The 15,727-nt window shown below is 42.3% G+C and overlaps 1 protein-coding gene across 1 annotated transcript in view; it reads right to left on the reverse strand.

Moving 5' to 3' along the window:
• The window catches only part of LOC135517635 (integrin alpha-2-like), a 30,597-nt gene extending 15,691 nt beyond the window's left edge, over nucleotides 1–14,906 (reverse strand). Inside the window, exons 1-8 of the mRNA XM_064942127.1 lie at nucleotides 14,468–14,906; nucleotides 8,562–8,685; nucleotides 3,729–3,838; nucleotides 2,527–2,618; nucleotides 2,097–2,211; nucleotides 1,434–1,561; nucleotides 1,053–1,201; nucleotides 98–248 (exon numbers count right to left, since the gene is read on the reverse strand). Coding sequence (XP_064798199.1) covers nucleotides 98–248; nucleotides 1,053–1,201; nucleotides 1,434–1,561; nucleotides 2,097–2,211; nucleotides 2,527–2,618; nucleotides 3,729–3,838; nucleotides 8,562–8,685; nucleotides 14,468–14,516 — 918 coding nt within the window. The 5' untranslated portion in view covers nucleotides 14,517–14,906. The remainder of the gene's footprint in view (nucleotides 1–97; nucleotides 249–1,052; nucleotides 1,202–1,433; nucleotides 1,562–2,096; nucleotides 2,212–2,526; nucleotides 2,619–3,728; nucleotides 3,839–8,561; nucleotides 8,686–14,467) is intronic.
• Nucleotides 14,907–15,727: the final 821 nt, after the last annotated feature.

Genomic DNA, 15,727 nt, shown 5'->3' on the forward strand with positions numbered 1-15,727 from the left:
GTATATCCAGGTGTCTTTTGCTAAAGAGATTTTATGTCAACGAGAGACTAACCTGGATAAATAAAGGATCAACCAAATAGGTGGGATATTTACTCACAGCAATACCAAAGCGGGTGATCTTCTCACTCTCACACTTCCTGATGACGTCGTCTCGGAGGTTCTTGTCGTGAGACTCTCCGTCCGTCACCACCACCATCACTTTGCTGGCTCCGGGTCGAGCCCCGTTCCTGGGCAGGAACGCGTTCTGTCTGAGACACGAGGTCAAAAAAGTGTCCCATCTCAACATATTCCAACCTAATTCAATACCCAATGTAAAGAAAAAGCTTCTAAAACGTTTGTTCGGAACACATTTCATTGTGTTGTATTCCATTCAAGTGCTCAATTCTAACCCCATTGGGGGGGGGAGGGGGGTGTGTACAGAGAGATTCTAATCCTGATGTTATTTTTTATAAATATGTTGAGTCAACAGAGTCAGGATATATATATTTAAATTACATGAAGGTCACGATCACTTACAGATATTTTTGTATTTAAAAAAAAAAAAGGTTTTGTGGATGGATCAGCTTTAATATTGTGGAATGATTGTTGCTTTCATCAATGTAATCGTCTGCATCATTAGGATGTAGGATCTTAATTTGAGCCACTTTTCTACAGCAAATAATCCTGCAGCAACAGAAAATGTGAATTATTATGTGGCTTCTAATGACATTTTTTTTGTAGAGCTTGATCTGACATTTTAAAGTGGAAAGTTTGACATTTTAAAGTGGAAATTACAAACTTTAGAAGCCTTTGTAAACCTTGAATAGACTACAAGTTTGCATTTCCTGCTGTACAGGAAAATTTGCAGCAACAAAAGAGTGATCCTAAGGACCCATTGACTAGCAGAGAACAGGAGGAAATGCTTTAGGCTTGCCTCCCTAATGGCACCCACATAGTGTACTATTTCAGGCCAAAAGTAGTGCACTATGTAGGGAATAGGGTGCCATTTGGGGTGCAGAATTTAGACTATGTTGACACTGCAAGAATAGAAAGTGTTGTAGACTGAGACACACCGAGCAAAGTCAATGGCGCGGAAGGTGTTTGTCTCCAGGCCTTCCCTCTGGAGAATGTTCGCTGCAGCCGCAATGATCGAGTCTTTGGTTTTGTAGGCATTCAGATGGAATTCAACGACTGGCTCAACCCCGTACTGTATAATACTTGCCTGAAAACATGAACATAAAGTCAACAAAAACAGATAAGGATAGATCATTTACTCGGGGCAAGATTCAATCCGACTGCGGGTGGTCCACAATGCAGCTTTTAAAGGCGATCTCCGACTGAGCTGATATATGCAGTGTTAACCATGAATGAGATCTCTGCCTTTTAAAAGACGCATTGTCAATAACCTCGACAAGTGGTAAATGATATACATTGATAACTGTGAGCACACTTACCTGAGTTTTATCCGGTCCAATATCTAAATTCTCCAACAGTTTCTTGAGGAAAGCCACAACTGGTGGCCAGGGATATATACTGTTGGATCCATCCACAATAATAGCAATATCCATTGGACCCCCACAAGCTGGAAAGACAAGATAAGAATTGAGTTCATGTCAACACGTGCATTTTCCATGGTAATCATTCATAACTCCAACCACAAAGGGGTGTTAAAATATGACATACAGTAGGACTGAAAGCTAGAATCTTTAGTTGTCTCATCCATTTTTTCTACAGCTGTGTACCCATTGGTTCTTGAAGAATAGAACTAAGAAATGCCTCATGAGCTTAGTTCAACTTTTTGGTACCCTATCAGAACACAAAATATAAGCTTGTTTTACGGCAACGTGTACACTTGTGAACAACATAAATGCAAATAAACTATACATAGCCTCAAAATGTGGTGGCAAATGTACATCCGCGGCTCTTTCTAGGAATTTGAGAGTGGTTACCTTTTCTCTAGCCCCACCCCTTAGCTTTTTTAGCACAACGGGGGTGGGGAGGACACTTTGTTATCGTTTCAAATGAGGACTCGAGCTTTAATTTATACTTTTAATCAATGGTGAAAACAATACATAACTCGTAGGCTCAGGATATTTCAAATGATGAAGGACTCTTACTTTGAAGGGCGGGTGAGAACGAAGACAGGGGGTTGAAGAGAGGGTTCACTTCTGCACAGATCCCTGGGTAATAATACTGGCTGCCACACTTCTGAGCCCACAGAGGTCCACATGTCTACCAGGAGAACAAGACGACGCGCAAGATATAAGGTAAAACATCCAAAACAACATTACATTCAGGCTATCAATCCCAAGTCCCTAAACATGTGGGATTGATTGACTGATAAGATCTTATATGAACTATCCAGCTGCAGCGATGTTAAAGCTGTTGATCATGATGAATCGATCTTGTGTGGCTGTAAAGAATCAGATGCAATGATTCCAAACCTGTTAACCATGGATGTATCTTGTGTGGCTGTGCGGGTGAGGATTAGGGTTAGGATAGCTAGAAGTTCTATACTGATGTAGTGGTGTATAAAAACAGGTTTACCATGAACTTATCTTCTGTAGCTGTGTGGGTGAGGGTTAGCCCCAGACTCATGTTGACATTGATGTTCTTCACTGTTGACATGCTGACTGAGTCTGAAGTACAGGAGAGAGAAAATACATTGGTACAGTGTCCTTGCAACACTCCGAAGAACACAGTTCCTTTTCTAACCACAGTGGCCATCGCTCTGACTGACAGACTGATTTGACCGGGTTCAAATGGGATTTAAATGGAATAATGTGGGGAAACACAAGCTAATGCTAGGCGATACAGTGACTGCTAAAAAAGCGCAGGTGTTTATAGAGATACAGAAGGGGAGAAGGAATAGCTAGTCTGGGCGCTAGCCTGTTTCTGCTCCCTTGCCAACACTTTATGGAATGTAATGCCAATTCCATGTTTGGTTTGACAATAAGAGCAATGGAGTTGGCAAGAGCACAAACAGATCTGGGACCAAGGCTAATGAATAGCTGGAGCTGTTTGAATGTCTATTGAAACGTATAAATGTCTTACTCTTTAGGTTGAGTATGGAGTTTTTAAGAAGTATGTCCCTTCTCTTTAGGTTGAGTATGAAGTATGTATGAAGTATGTCCTACTCTTTAGGTTGAGTATGGAGTATGTATGAAGTATTTCCTACTCTTTAGGTTGAGTATGGAGTATGTATGAAGTATGTCCTACTCTTTAGGTTGAGTATGAAGTATGTATGAAGTATGTCTTACTCTTTAGGTTGAGTATGAAGTATGTATGAAGTATGTCTTACTCTGTAGGTTGAGTATGAAGTATGTATGAAGTATGCCTTACTCTGTAGGTTGAGTATGAAGTATGTAGGAAGAGTACGAAGTGTGTCTTACTCTCTAGGTTGAGTATAAAGTATGAATTAAGAGTACGAAGTGTGTCTTACTCTCTAGGTTGAGTATAAAGTATGTATTAAGAGGACGAAGTATGTCTTACACTCCAGGGTGACTATAAAGTATATACAATATGAACTATGTCTTACTCTCCAGGTTGAGTATAAAGTATATACAATATGAAGAGTATGAACTATGTCTTACTCTGCAAGTTGAGTATAAAGTATATACAATATGAAGAGTATGAACTATGTCTTACTCTGCAGGTTGAGTATAAAGTATATAAAATATGAAGAATGTCTTACTCTGTAGGTTGAGTATAAAGTATATACAATATGAAGAGTATGAACTATGTCTTACTCTGCAGGTTGAGTCTCTGGCAGCCTGAACTGGACCCTCTGATCTCACACTTGTAGATGTCTCCTTTCCTGTCCTGGTTGTATCCACTCCAGGGAGAACCAACCAGCAACCTGGGGAACACACACACGCATGCATGCATACAGACAAGCAGGCAGGCAGACAGACAGACATTTGCATACTGATTACATAACAATTACAATGGCATGTATGTCTAAATTACACACAATTATTGGTAGCTCATACCATTGTTAGGGAATACACTGATGTTACTGTCCTTGTACTTCATGTTTGGATACAGTACATACATTCACAACAAGACAATGGCCATTAGAGTTTTCATTATCTACAGATGTGGAAGGTAAACACATACTCTACCAAGGTCATCATTAACAGCTAACCTTAGGGGGGAAAGTATAATAAACACCTTAACCCCGAAGGGCAAAGGACAGCGACATTTACAGTGAAAGGATGTTTTCAGACTCTGCCTGTTGCATGAGAAGGAGAGAGCCATAATGATCCGTGCCAGTGCCGTTGGTGGCTCAGGATCCATGGTGTTACTGCCATGTGAGTCAATCAGTCAGGACACACACGGCCACTATATTACACAGCGTGACGTCAGACCATCCTACCACACTAGAAACAAGTCACACGCATTATCCTTTCTTGATGACCACACACACACCAAACCCACTCCATTACACATCACTGAGGAAAGCCCCACCTTGCTATACTACTTTTATCTGTTTTAATTAGGCAAGTCAGTTAAGAACAAATTCTTATTTACAATGATAGCCTAGGAACAGTGGGTTAACTGCCTTGTTCAGGGGCAGAACAATAGATTTTTACCTTGTCAGCTCAGGGATTCGATCGAGCAACCTTTCTATTACTGGCCCAATGCACTAACCACTAGGCTACCTGCCACCAACTACAGTGTGAACAGAGAGACCACTCAGCAGCTGATCTGTAAACGATTTCGTATTCTGCTGGCTTTGAATCTTCAGTCATGACCGAAATTATCGGTACCCTTGATAAAGGAGAGCAAGAAAGGCAGTATAAAATATATAGTACAATTACTGAGCTTTATAAAACGGGATGTTTGGATCCTGGATGCTGATTGGTTGATAGTTATAGCACCACAATCCCACATTCCATGTGTAATGCCTGTTAACGGTTCCATTCGATTTATCACAACCCAGCCAGTCAATTTATACAAAACAAAACAAAAATATAGACATCATGTAAAGTGTTGATCCCATCAGCTGAAATAAAAGATCCCAGAAATGTTCCATATGCACAAATAGCTTTTTTCCCTCAAATTTTGTGCACAAATATGTTTTCATCTATGTTAGTGAGCATTTCTCCAACGCCAAGATAATCCAACCACCTGACAGGTGTGGTATATGAAGAAGCTGCTTAAACGGCATGATTTTTTACACAGGTGCACCTTGTGCTGGGGACAATAAAAGGTCACTCTAAAATGTGCAGTTTTGTCACACAAGACAATGCACAGATGTTTTAAGTTTTAAGGGAGCGTGCAATTGGCATGCTGACTGCATGAATTAGAGAATATAATTAACGACCAGCCTGTTTGGTTAAAAACTTCAGAACCTCAGAACTAACAATTGGATTTTTGGCCGGGACTATATTATCTGGTGGAAGGGTGAAATAAAATGAATTTACTCATTAAAATAACATTTTTAATAATGTTTTTAATGTCATTCATCGTTTAAAAAAAACAAACATATTGGCAACCATTTTATAAAAGCAATAAGGCCGTCGAACCCAGGCATTGTCGTGTGATAATAACAGGTCTTAGTCGGAAGATAACACACAAATAATCCTGGGTTCTAGTGCTTATTACTTAAATACTGATGCTCCAAAAACATTTCAAATGTAAAATATTTGATTAAACGAGTAATAAAAAAAATATCTAAAAATGCAACCCTGTTTTCAATGCTTTGTGCACTCTCCCCTTGCGAGGATAATTGCACTTTGATTCCTCCATGCAGAATCTTTCCAGATCCTTGATATCCTCTGCGCTAATGAACTGCCCTCTTCAATTCAAACCACAGGTTTTCAATGAGGTTCAAGTCCGGAGACAGAGATGGCAATTACAAAATGTTGATTTTGTGGTCAATTAACCATTTCTTTGAAGATTTCCATGTGTGCTGGAAGAACCACTTGCAGCCAAGTTTCAGCCTCCTGGCAGCGGCAACCAGATGAATGTCCTGGTACTCGGTATATTTCATGATGTCGTCGACCTTAACAAGGACCCCAGGACCAGTTGAAGCAAAATAGGCCAATAACATCAAAGATCCACCACCATATTTTACAGTAGGTACGAGGTTCTTTTGCATTTGGCCATCCACTGGTGTGCATGGCCAAAGAGCTCTGTTTTCGTCTCATCGGACCATAGCACACGGTACAAATCCAAGTGCCAATGCCGTTTAGCAAACTTCAAACATTTACATTTGTTGGTTGCTTTCAATAAAGGCTTTTTTTAATGGCAACCCTTCCAAATAGCATATTGGCCTGAAGGTGGCTTCTAATTGGAGATTTTGGAGATGGCCCTTGGCCTTTTCTTTGCCTCCTAAATGATCTTTCTCACTGCGCGTCGGGGCAAGATACACTTGGGTCCGCTACCAGGGAAGTTGACCACCAGTGGTTTTAAACGTCCTCATTTTGGCCATAATGGCAGTAAGCGGTGTATTTTTATTTTTTACACATGGTCTGTCAACAACCATTTGTCTCTTTTAATTTGGGAGTTCTATGCCTTTTCCCATGGTGACGGATGACAAACGGATTTTACACGCACGTTCTCTATTTCTGTCTCTCCATTGTTTTGAGTGTACACTATCGCTCAGTATTTGTATTGTTTATTTTATACAGTCTTTTTTATATATTTATCAAGGGTGCCTATAATTTCAGTCATGACTGTATATCTTTTTTTTTTGGCCAGGACACAGTGTGTTGGTGTGATATTAAACCGAATAAAGACAGAATAGAAGCCCAAAGCATGACCTCTGGTATCAGTAGTATGCAGGAGAATAGGCTTGTCAGATAACAGCACTTCCTCGACCATGCTAGTTTCTACAGATATTAACATGTATTCTACTGGTTACAGCTGAAGAAACATTTCAGTTCCATATATGAACTTGGTACACGTTTGCCAACGGTTGGCATTCGTGTTTCGTTGTGGTTTCTACGAATATCCCAAAACTCCCAGACGCTCCTACTGACTTTGTGTTAGAGCCAAAGCCCTCACTGCGTGTCGGGGCAAGCACTGTTCCAGTGGTTTTAAACATCCTCATTTTGCCATAATAGTGGTAAGCTGTGTATTGGTTTAGAGTTTTTATTTTATTTTATTTTTTTACACATTGCCTGATTTCTGAAAGTCAACAATCATTAGTCTCTTTTCATTTGTGAGTTCGACGCCTTTTCCCATGGTGACGGGATGACAACTAAAGAAACATTATGAACTTAGCACACGTTTGCCAATGGTTGGCATTCATGTTTCGGTGTGGTTTCTCTGAATATCCCAAAACTCCCCTTCGCCCCCACTGACTTTGTGTTAGAGCCAAAGCCCACATTCTGAGACAGGAGGCAGCCAATTAGACAAAGGGAGAGAACTTTCACCTGGCCATCTCTGTGGTGTCATACACTCTGGCTTTCAACGCAACAAGGCACCTCTTTTCTCTGGGGTTACGAGGTCTTTATGCCTCTCATTTCAAATGGGGTATTTATCAAGATTACAAATGACGGAACCGTAAACCTCTTTCCATTGTCATTTTGTCAAAACCTAGTCTCGTCCACCAGCCAGCTCTCTTCCTGTTGAGTCAGTCCGGGGACGAGGTTAGTCAAAACCACATTCAATTGAAGTCCACTTAAGTCCTTGACGCAATTATACAACCCAACCCATCATCAGCCTAAGTGGTGGACATCTAGTTATTTGTGTTTCTCAATCATTTCCCTCCCTCAAACCTCAAGTTAAATGGTTCTCAGAGCCCTTTCCATTGTTAACAATGTTTCCATCCACACATTGTTAATACTCCATAGGTTAACCCAGGCTCAGTCTCCATGTTTGTTTATGACGGGAAACGAAAGGAAGGCAGCTATGTCCCTGGAGAGATGTATTCAAAAGGAAAATGTCTCCTCTGAGATCTCCCGGATGCAGACAGATGGCACTACGGACTACAGGAAGTGTGTGTGTGTGTGTGTGTGTGTGTGTGTGTGTGTGTGTGTGTGTGTGTGTGTGTGTGTGAGCGAGACGTGAACCCAAGAACCCTGTCTGTGACGTCTGCTCTGTGGTGATCAGCAGTATAACTCTATAATGTGAGTGTGTGTGTGTGTGTGTGTGTGTGTGTGTGTGTGTGTGTGTGTGTGTGTGTGTGTGTGTGTGTGTGTGTGTGTGTGTGTGTGTGTGTGTGTGTGTGTAGTATAGTGTTGAAGTGCCTGGATCATGCTCCGTTGCCAACCCTGCTGAGGGTCATGTGACCTACTGTAAGAACAGGAACAGCATTAGCTTGAGAAAACGGATGCCCACCGCAGGGGTTCTAAATCCAGCAGCTACACAACAGTTCTGGATCTCTCAGACCCAAACGAAGCTCGGGCTTGTTTTTAGCTCTCCTGGCCCCTGTGCGGCGTGCGAGAGTGATTTGGACACAGTGCTACTGTCGTAACTGTACATCAGCACAGCGTAGTGCAAGTGTGCATCTGTGGACGTGCTGAGATGCTGTTCTTACCATGTCAGAACGTAACACTGTCTAGCACTTTCTACCACTCTGTACTGCTTGTGTAGGGCGGCCTATGTACGACTCCGTAGTCTCTTCTCACCATTTTCCCTGGTGATTTCGGAACTGTTTCACGGTGTATCCAAACTCCTCGAGGGCAGGTCCAGAGAATACCTTGGCTCCTGCCGTCCCCACATTAAAGGACAGGGACCGGGGGATGCTCCAACCTGCAGAGGGAGAGAGGGAGAGAGAGAGAGAGAGAGAGAGAGAGAGAAAGAGAGAGATCACACTGCTATCATAAATAACACTCACCTCCACCACAAATATGCTGCAGCAGCGAGGTTCAGGGTTGTGTAAGACGAGGGAGATGAATTGAATGTCAAAAACAAAAACAAAAAAACACCACACCTTCTTCGTCTGTGATATGTGGTATGAGGTGCTTAGCTTTCATGTGTGTGTGTGTGTGTGTGTGTGTGTGTGTGTGTGTGTGTGTGTTATCCTTGTTCCCAGGATACTATGGCTGTACCAGGAATAACAACAAATTCCTAATACCAACGGAAATGCAGTGCTATGCAGTGGCAGGTCTTGCGATAGTAAAGATGTCAGAGACATTCAAACACACCCTTCAAGGCATAACACCTTTGGCATCCATAGTGAAACGTAAAGAAAGTATTTTTCCAACATGTGAACTGAAGCTCAAAATATAACGACAGTGGTAATAACACTCAACTCTTGTTTTTAGACGACCTTGCTAGCATTTATCACAATTTACACATACAGCAGACTGAAGTGCTTTCATTGTTCTATTGTAAAAGCAAGGTAAGGATTTCAACGGCCTTACATTTCCCAAAGGCACTTGAAGATGGATTCGACTCGAGACCGGGATCTGGCTGCGTGTGATCTCCAATCTGGACGAGTCGAAGCACGACAGTGTGCACAGATTGCTGGTCTAAGGCGCAGACGTGTCAGTGCAGTGGCTGCTTAGAGGCTACACACAGTACCCGAGGGGGCCTATTGAGATGAGGGTGAGTGATATCGATCCACTGGCGAGGCCTTTCGGGATGACAGAACGACAAGTCACGCCAAGGCACCATCCATAAGGTCTATAACAGAGCCGACGCTGAACAGAGAGACGCCGAGTAAGAATAGAAACACTTATTTTTTCGGAGCTAACACCCGTTCCCCTTTCTCGCACTACACTTGTCTTGTCTTGTCTTACCAGCAATGACTTGGCTGATATCTGCTTTATTGAGGAAAGGTTTTACTCACTATGGCCATTGTCTTACAAAACTACAAGTCGCTCTGGGAGTGAGCGTCTGCCAAATGACCAACACTTAAACACCACACTCAGGTTAAGTTCACATACCATACAGGGCCTAACCTAACACAGGCCAGGTGAACTTTACCCTTCCAAACAAATGGAGAAATAGGGATCCCGGTTCCGTAGTTTGCAGCATTTTCCTCCATATTACTAGACAGCTAAAATATGATAGTATAGTCACTTAAGTGCTATCGTGGTTCAGCATGCCTTCAATGAGTCACGTCACATCCAAACACTAAAACAGGGCTGTGAGAGTGCCAAAGACTCCAAGTGACGCCATATTCCCTGTGTAGTGCGCTACTTTAGACCAGGCTATTCCCTATGGGTCCTGGTCAAAAGTAGTGCACTACATAGGAACTAGGATGCCATTTTGGATGCAGCCTTGAGATGAATCCACCTGCTAGACAAGTGGCGGGGCAGACATCTTAGAACAGGATGTGAGCAGGTGACGATCACCTTATTAGTCACACACAAATGAGTTGTGGTCACACTGATGGATGTTTCTTGGCTACTACATGATTTCCGTCTGTGTTATTTCATTGTGCCGATGTCTTCGCTGTTATTCTACAATGTAGAACATTGTAGAAGGCTGCATGTAGAACATTGTAGAAGTAAAGAGAAACTCGGAAATGAGTAGGTGAGAGAGAGAGAGAGAGAGAGAGATACAAAGAGAGATACAGAGAGAGATACAGAGAGAGATAGAGATACAGAGAGAGTCCCCACTGGCCCTGGGTAAACCTTGCTGATTCAGTCCCAATGTGGTTCCAGCCGGCTGGGTGCATTGTGTGCAGCAAGCTGGATAACCCACTTTAGATCCCTGCTCTGTGACTGACTGAGCACCTCATTGGACAGTGGCTGGGTAGCGGAGGGCTCTGGTGAATCCATGTCTATTGGGAGTTTATTTGATTTGTTTTATTAGGATCCCCATTAACCGACGCCAATGGCAACAGCTAGTATTACTGGGGTTCGACATATAACGAGAAAGACATTATATACAAAATACTTTACATTTTGAATACATTGAAAAATATGATCATGCAGTGTGTGTGTGCATCTATCAGTTACACATACATGCCAGTACATACACACAACAAGTAGGTCACATGAGGGAGAGGCGTTGTGCCGTGAGGTGTTGCTTTATCTGTTTTTTGAAACCAAGTTTTCTGTTCACTTGCGCTATATGAGATGAAAGGGAGTTCCATGCACTCATGTCTCTGTATAATACTGTACGTTTCCTTGAAATTGTTCTGGACCTGGGGAACTGTGAAAAGACCCCTGGTGGCATGTCTGGTGGGGTAAGTGTGTCTGTCGGTGCTGTGTGTAAGTTGACTATGCAAACCATTTGGAATTTGAACACATTAATGTTCCTTATAAAAGCAAGAGGTCTCAACTCGTAGCCAAGAGAGACTGGCAGCATAGAGTTTATATTAGCCCTTTGGTTACATTGAAGATCAAGACGTGCCGCTCAGTTCTGGGCCAGCTGCAGCTTGACTTGGACTTTCTTTGGAGCACTTGACCATATGACTGGACAATAATCAAGATTAGAGGTCGACTGATTTAATCGGCATGGTTTCAAGTTTTCATAACAATCGATAATCTGCATTTTTGGACGCCAGTTATGGCCGATTACATTGCAACCCATGAGGAAACTGCAGGCTGACCACCTGTTACGCGAATGCAGCGTCAAAAGGACCGTGTGGCTGCGATGAGCCACGGTACGTTGCTCGCTAGCATTAAACTTGTCTTATAAAAAACTATCAATCTTCACATAATCACTAGTTAACTACACATGGTTGATGATATTATCTTCACATAATCACTAGTTAACTACACATGGTTGATGATATTACTAGGTTAACTAGCTTGTCCCGCGTTGCATATAATCAATGCGGTGCCTGTTAATTTATCATCGAATCACAGCCTACTTCAACTTCGCCAAACGGATGATGATTTAACAAAAGCGCATTCACAAAAAAAACATTGATGCTTTTCTTAAAATCAATACAGAAGAATATTCTTTTAAACCTGCATATTTAGTTAAAATAAATGCATGTTTGCAGGCAATATTAACTAGGGAAATTGTGTCACTTCTCTTCGTTCAGTGCAAGCAGAGTCAGGGTATATGCAACAGTTTGGGCCGTCTGGCTCGTTGCGAACTGTGTTTCTTCCTAACAAAGACCGTAATTAGTTTGCCAGAATTTTACATAATTATGACATAACATTGAAGGTTGTGCAATGTAACAGCAATATTTAGACTAAGGATTGCCACCCGATCGACAAAATACGGAATGGTTCCATATTTCACTGAAAGAATAAACTTTTGTTTTCAAAATTATAGTTTCCGGATTTGACCATATTAATTAACCAAAGGCTCGTATTTCTGTGTGTTTATTATAATTAAGTCTATGATTTGATATTTGATAGAGCAGTCTGACTGAGCGGTGGTAGGCAGCAGCAGGCTTGTAAGCATTCATTCAAACAGCACTTCACTGCGTTTGCGAGCAGCTCTTAGCAATATTTGATTCACAACGCTGTTTATGACTTCAAGCTTATCCACTCCTGAGATTAGGCTGGCAATACTAAAGTGCCCATAAGAACATTCAATAGTCAAAGGTATATGAAATATAAAGGGTATAGAGAGAAATAGTCGTCGCGTCATAATTCCTATAATAACTACAACCTAAAACTTCTTAACTGAGTTTACAATTGGCTCATTCATCCCCCTCCTCTCCCCTGTAACTATTCCCCAGGTCGTTGCTGCAAATGAGTATGTGTTCTCAGTCAACTTACCTGGTAAAATAACGGATAAATAAATAAATAAAAACTGGGAATATTGAAGAACTGGGAATATTGAACCACCAGCTTTCATATGTTCTCATGTTCTGAAACGTTAGCTTTTTTACATGGCACATATTGCACTTTTACAAACCTCTGCCAGAGAAGTAGGTGTGTCCCCCTCCTTCGCACAGCTCATTGTAAACCTCATGAGGATACATTGTATATACAAAAGTATGTGGACGCCCCTTCAAATTAGTGGATTCAGCTATTTGAGCCACACCCCTTGTTGACAGGTATATAAAATTGAGCGCACAGCCATGCAATCTCCAAAGACAAAACATTGGCTGTAGAATGGCCTTCTTGAAGAGCTAAGTGACTTTCAACGTGGCACCGTCATAGGATGCCACCCTTCAACAAGTCAGTTCGTCAACTTTCGGCCGTGCTAGAGCTGCCCCGGTCAACTGTAAGTGCTGTTATTGTGAAGTGGAAACGTCTAGGAGCAACAACAGCTCAGGCGCAAAGTGGTAGGCCATACAAGCTCACAGAATGGGACCTCAGAGTGCTGAAGGGCATAGTGCGTAAAAATCATCTGTCATTGGATGCAACACTCATTACCGAGTTCCAAACTGCCTCTGGAAGCAACGGCTGCACAATAACTGTTCGTCGGGAGCTTCATGAAATTGATTTCCATGGCCGAGCAGCCACACACAAGCCTAAGATCACCATGCACAATGCCAAGTGTCGGCTGGAGTGGTGTAAAGCTCACCGCCATTGGACTCTGGAGCAGTGGAAACGCTTTCTCTGGCGTGATGAATCCCGCTTCATAATCTGGCTGTCCGACGGAAGATTCTGGGTTTGGTGGATGCCAGGAGAACGCTACCTGCCACAATGCGTAGTACCAACTGTAAAAATTGATGAATAATGGTCTGGGGCTGATTTTCATGGTTCGGGCTAGGTCCCTTAGTTCCATAGCAACAGTTTGGGGAAGGCCCTTTCCTGTTTCAGCATGACAGTGGCCTCGGGCACATAGCGAGGTCCATACAGAAATGGTTTGTCGAGATCGGTGTGGAAGAACTTGACTGGTCTACACAGAGCCCTGACCTCAACCCCATCGAACACCTTTGGGATGAATTGGAACACCAACTGTGCACCAGGCCTAAGCTCCAACATCAGTGCCCGACCTCATTAATGCCCGTGGCTGAATGGAAGCAAGTCTCCACAGCATTGTTCCAACATCTAGTGGAAAGCCTTCCCAGAAGAGTGGAGGCTGTTATAGTGGCAAAAGGGGGGACCAACTCCATATTAACACATGATTTTGGAACGACATGTTCAACGAGCAGATGTCCACATACTCTTGGTGATGTAGTGTATTTGCATGCCTGGCTGACAATCATTTTCATAGCTTCAGGCAACAGAATATCTCACCGGGTTGCCAACCCAACTCTCACCTGAGAACACATGGAAATGCAATAGAGCCTGATCTAACCTGCAATAGTGCTGCCTTCCCAACACTCTTGACGTTCAACTGCAGAAAACACTCTTATTTCTAAATCTAGCGGATAACTAGTCCTAAAATCACAATACACCGCACTCCAAATCCAGTCTTCTATTCCCGATATCCATAATATCTTAAATATTTTGGTACCCCTCCAGCCTCATCTGTACTGACATGTTTTCAAAGGAATGTCACTGAGAGATTGAAGCAACGTTATCTTGTGCCCAGGTATCTCAGGGGAGCCTTTAGAAACATTTGTATACTTTCCATAGAGAGCCAACTAGCGTAATCATAGCGTTGATACAATTGCATCAGTAGCCTGTATTGCACTGGAATATCTCTGGCACTTGACACGTTTAGCAAAATAACGTTTTCTAATCTTAATCTAAATCCATAGAAGTGCAAAAGTACTTACATTGGATCAAAAGCAACGTCAAAACAGTCCTCTTTGGATTCAACTCCATCGTTCCAAGAATGAGAAAAAACGAGGTGATGAAAGCGGGCGCCTCTTCGTTCGCCGTGCAGTTTTAACTTCAGCAGACCTCTCACCGTTGTTGAAGTTCAGAACGGGGCGCTCGGGTCGGTTGTCACTAGTTATTGAAGCCACAAAGTAAAAATGGATATCATAAAAATGTATGAAAAAAAAGCTTTTTGGTCTTAATATAAGGTGCTGTTTAGGCACAAGGTTAGCAGTGTGGTTAAGGTTAGGTTTAACATCAGATTTTTTAGAAGAAACATTTTGGAAATAGACGAGGTTTAGCAATAGCCATGACTTTGTGGCTGTGGTAACTAGTAACAGCCTGCTCGGGACGGCAGAGACAACGAGGGTACTGACATTTCAAGGAGTAGCATACAAATACAGGACTACGCTTTTATGTGGAGAGAATGACACCAACATGAACAAGCCCCTTTTAATATCACATGTTAAGCCCATTTTAATATAACTTGTCTGAGTGAAAAGGCACCTATGAATTAGGGCCGGCCCTAGCCATTTGGGGGCCCTAAGCAACATTTTTTTTAAACATTTTGTAAACTGGAGCAACATTGGATTTTCTTTCACAAAACCCCTTTCTAATTTTGTAGACTGTGGTTGTGTCTTTATTTTCTTAGTTACTCAATATGAAGTTTACTAGCAAAAGACACATCACAGGTGATGACTTCATAATATAACACTGCACCTACAACAGTCACACTGTGGGATGTGGTGAGGTATGTATGGTGACAGTGTGTGAAGTTCTCTGGGACCATTCTATACAGGCAGGAAGTGTTTTATCTTCTTTAGACTCCTTATAAGATCATTCATTCAAGATAACTATCTGCTGTATACTGTACGTAGGCTGACGTAGGACAACAACCTATCCCTCAATGTCAGTAAGACCAAGGAGTTGATCGTGGACTGCAGGAAACAGGGGGGGGAGCAAGCACGCGCCCATCCATTCCCTAAGTTCTAGACCTCAGCTGTATCTGGTAATGAATGGTGTGGCTATTGAACAAGTTTACGAGACTAAATTACTTGGTGTTACCTTAAATTGTAAATTGTCATGGCCGAAACGTGTAGATTCAATAGTTGTAAAGATGGGGAGAGGGCTGTCTCCAAAAAGCAAGTCCTGCAGGCTCTAGTTTTGTCTAATCGTTATTATTGTCCAGTCGTGTGGTTCAGTGCTGCAAGGAAAGA

This window comes from Oncorhynchus masou, chromosome 28 (genome assembly GCF_036934945.1).
Source record: "Oncorhynchus masou masou isolate Uvic2021 chromosome 28, UVic_Omas_1.1, whole genome shotgun sequence".
In the NCBI taxonomy this organism is placed as follows: Eukaryota; Metazoa; Chordata; class Actinopteri; order Salmoniformes; family Salmonidae; genus Oncorhynchus; species Oncorhynchus masou.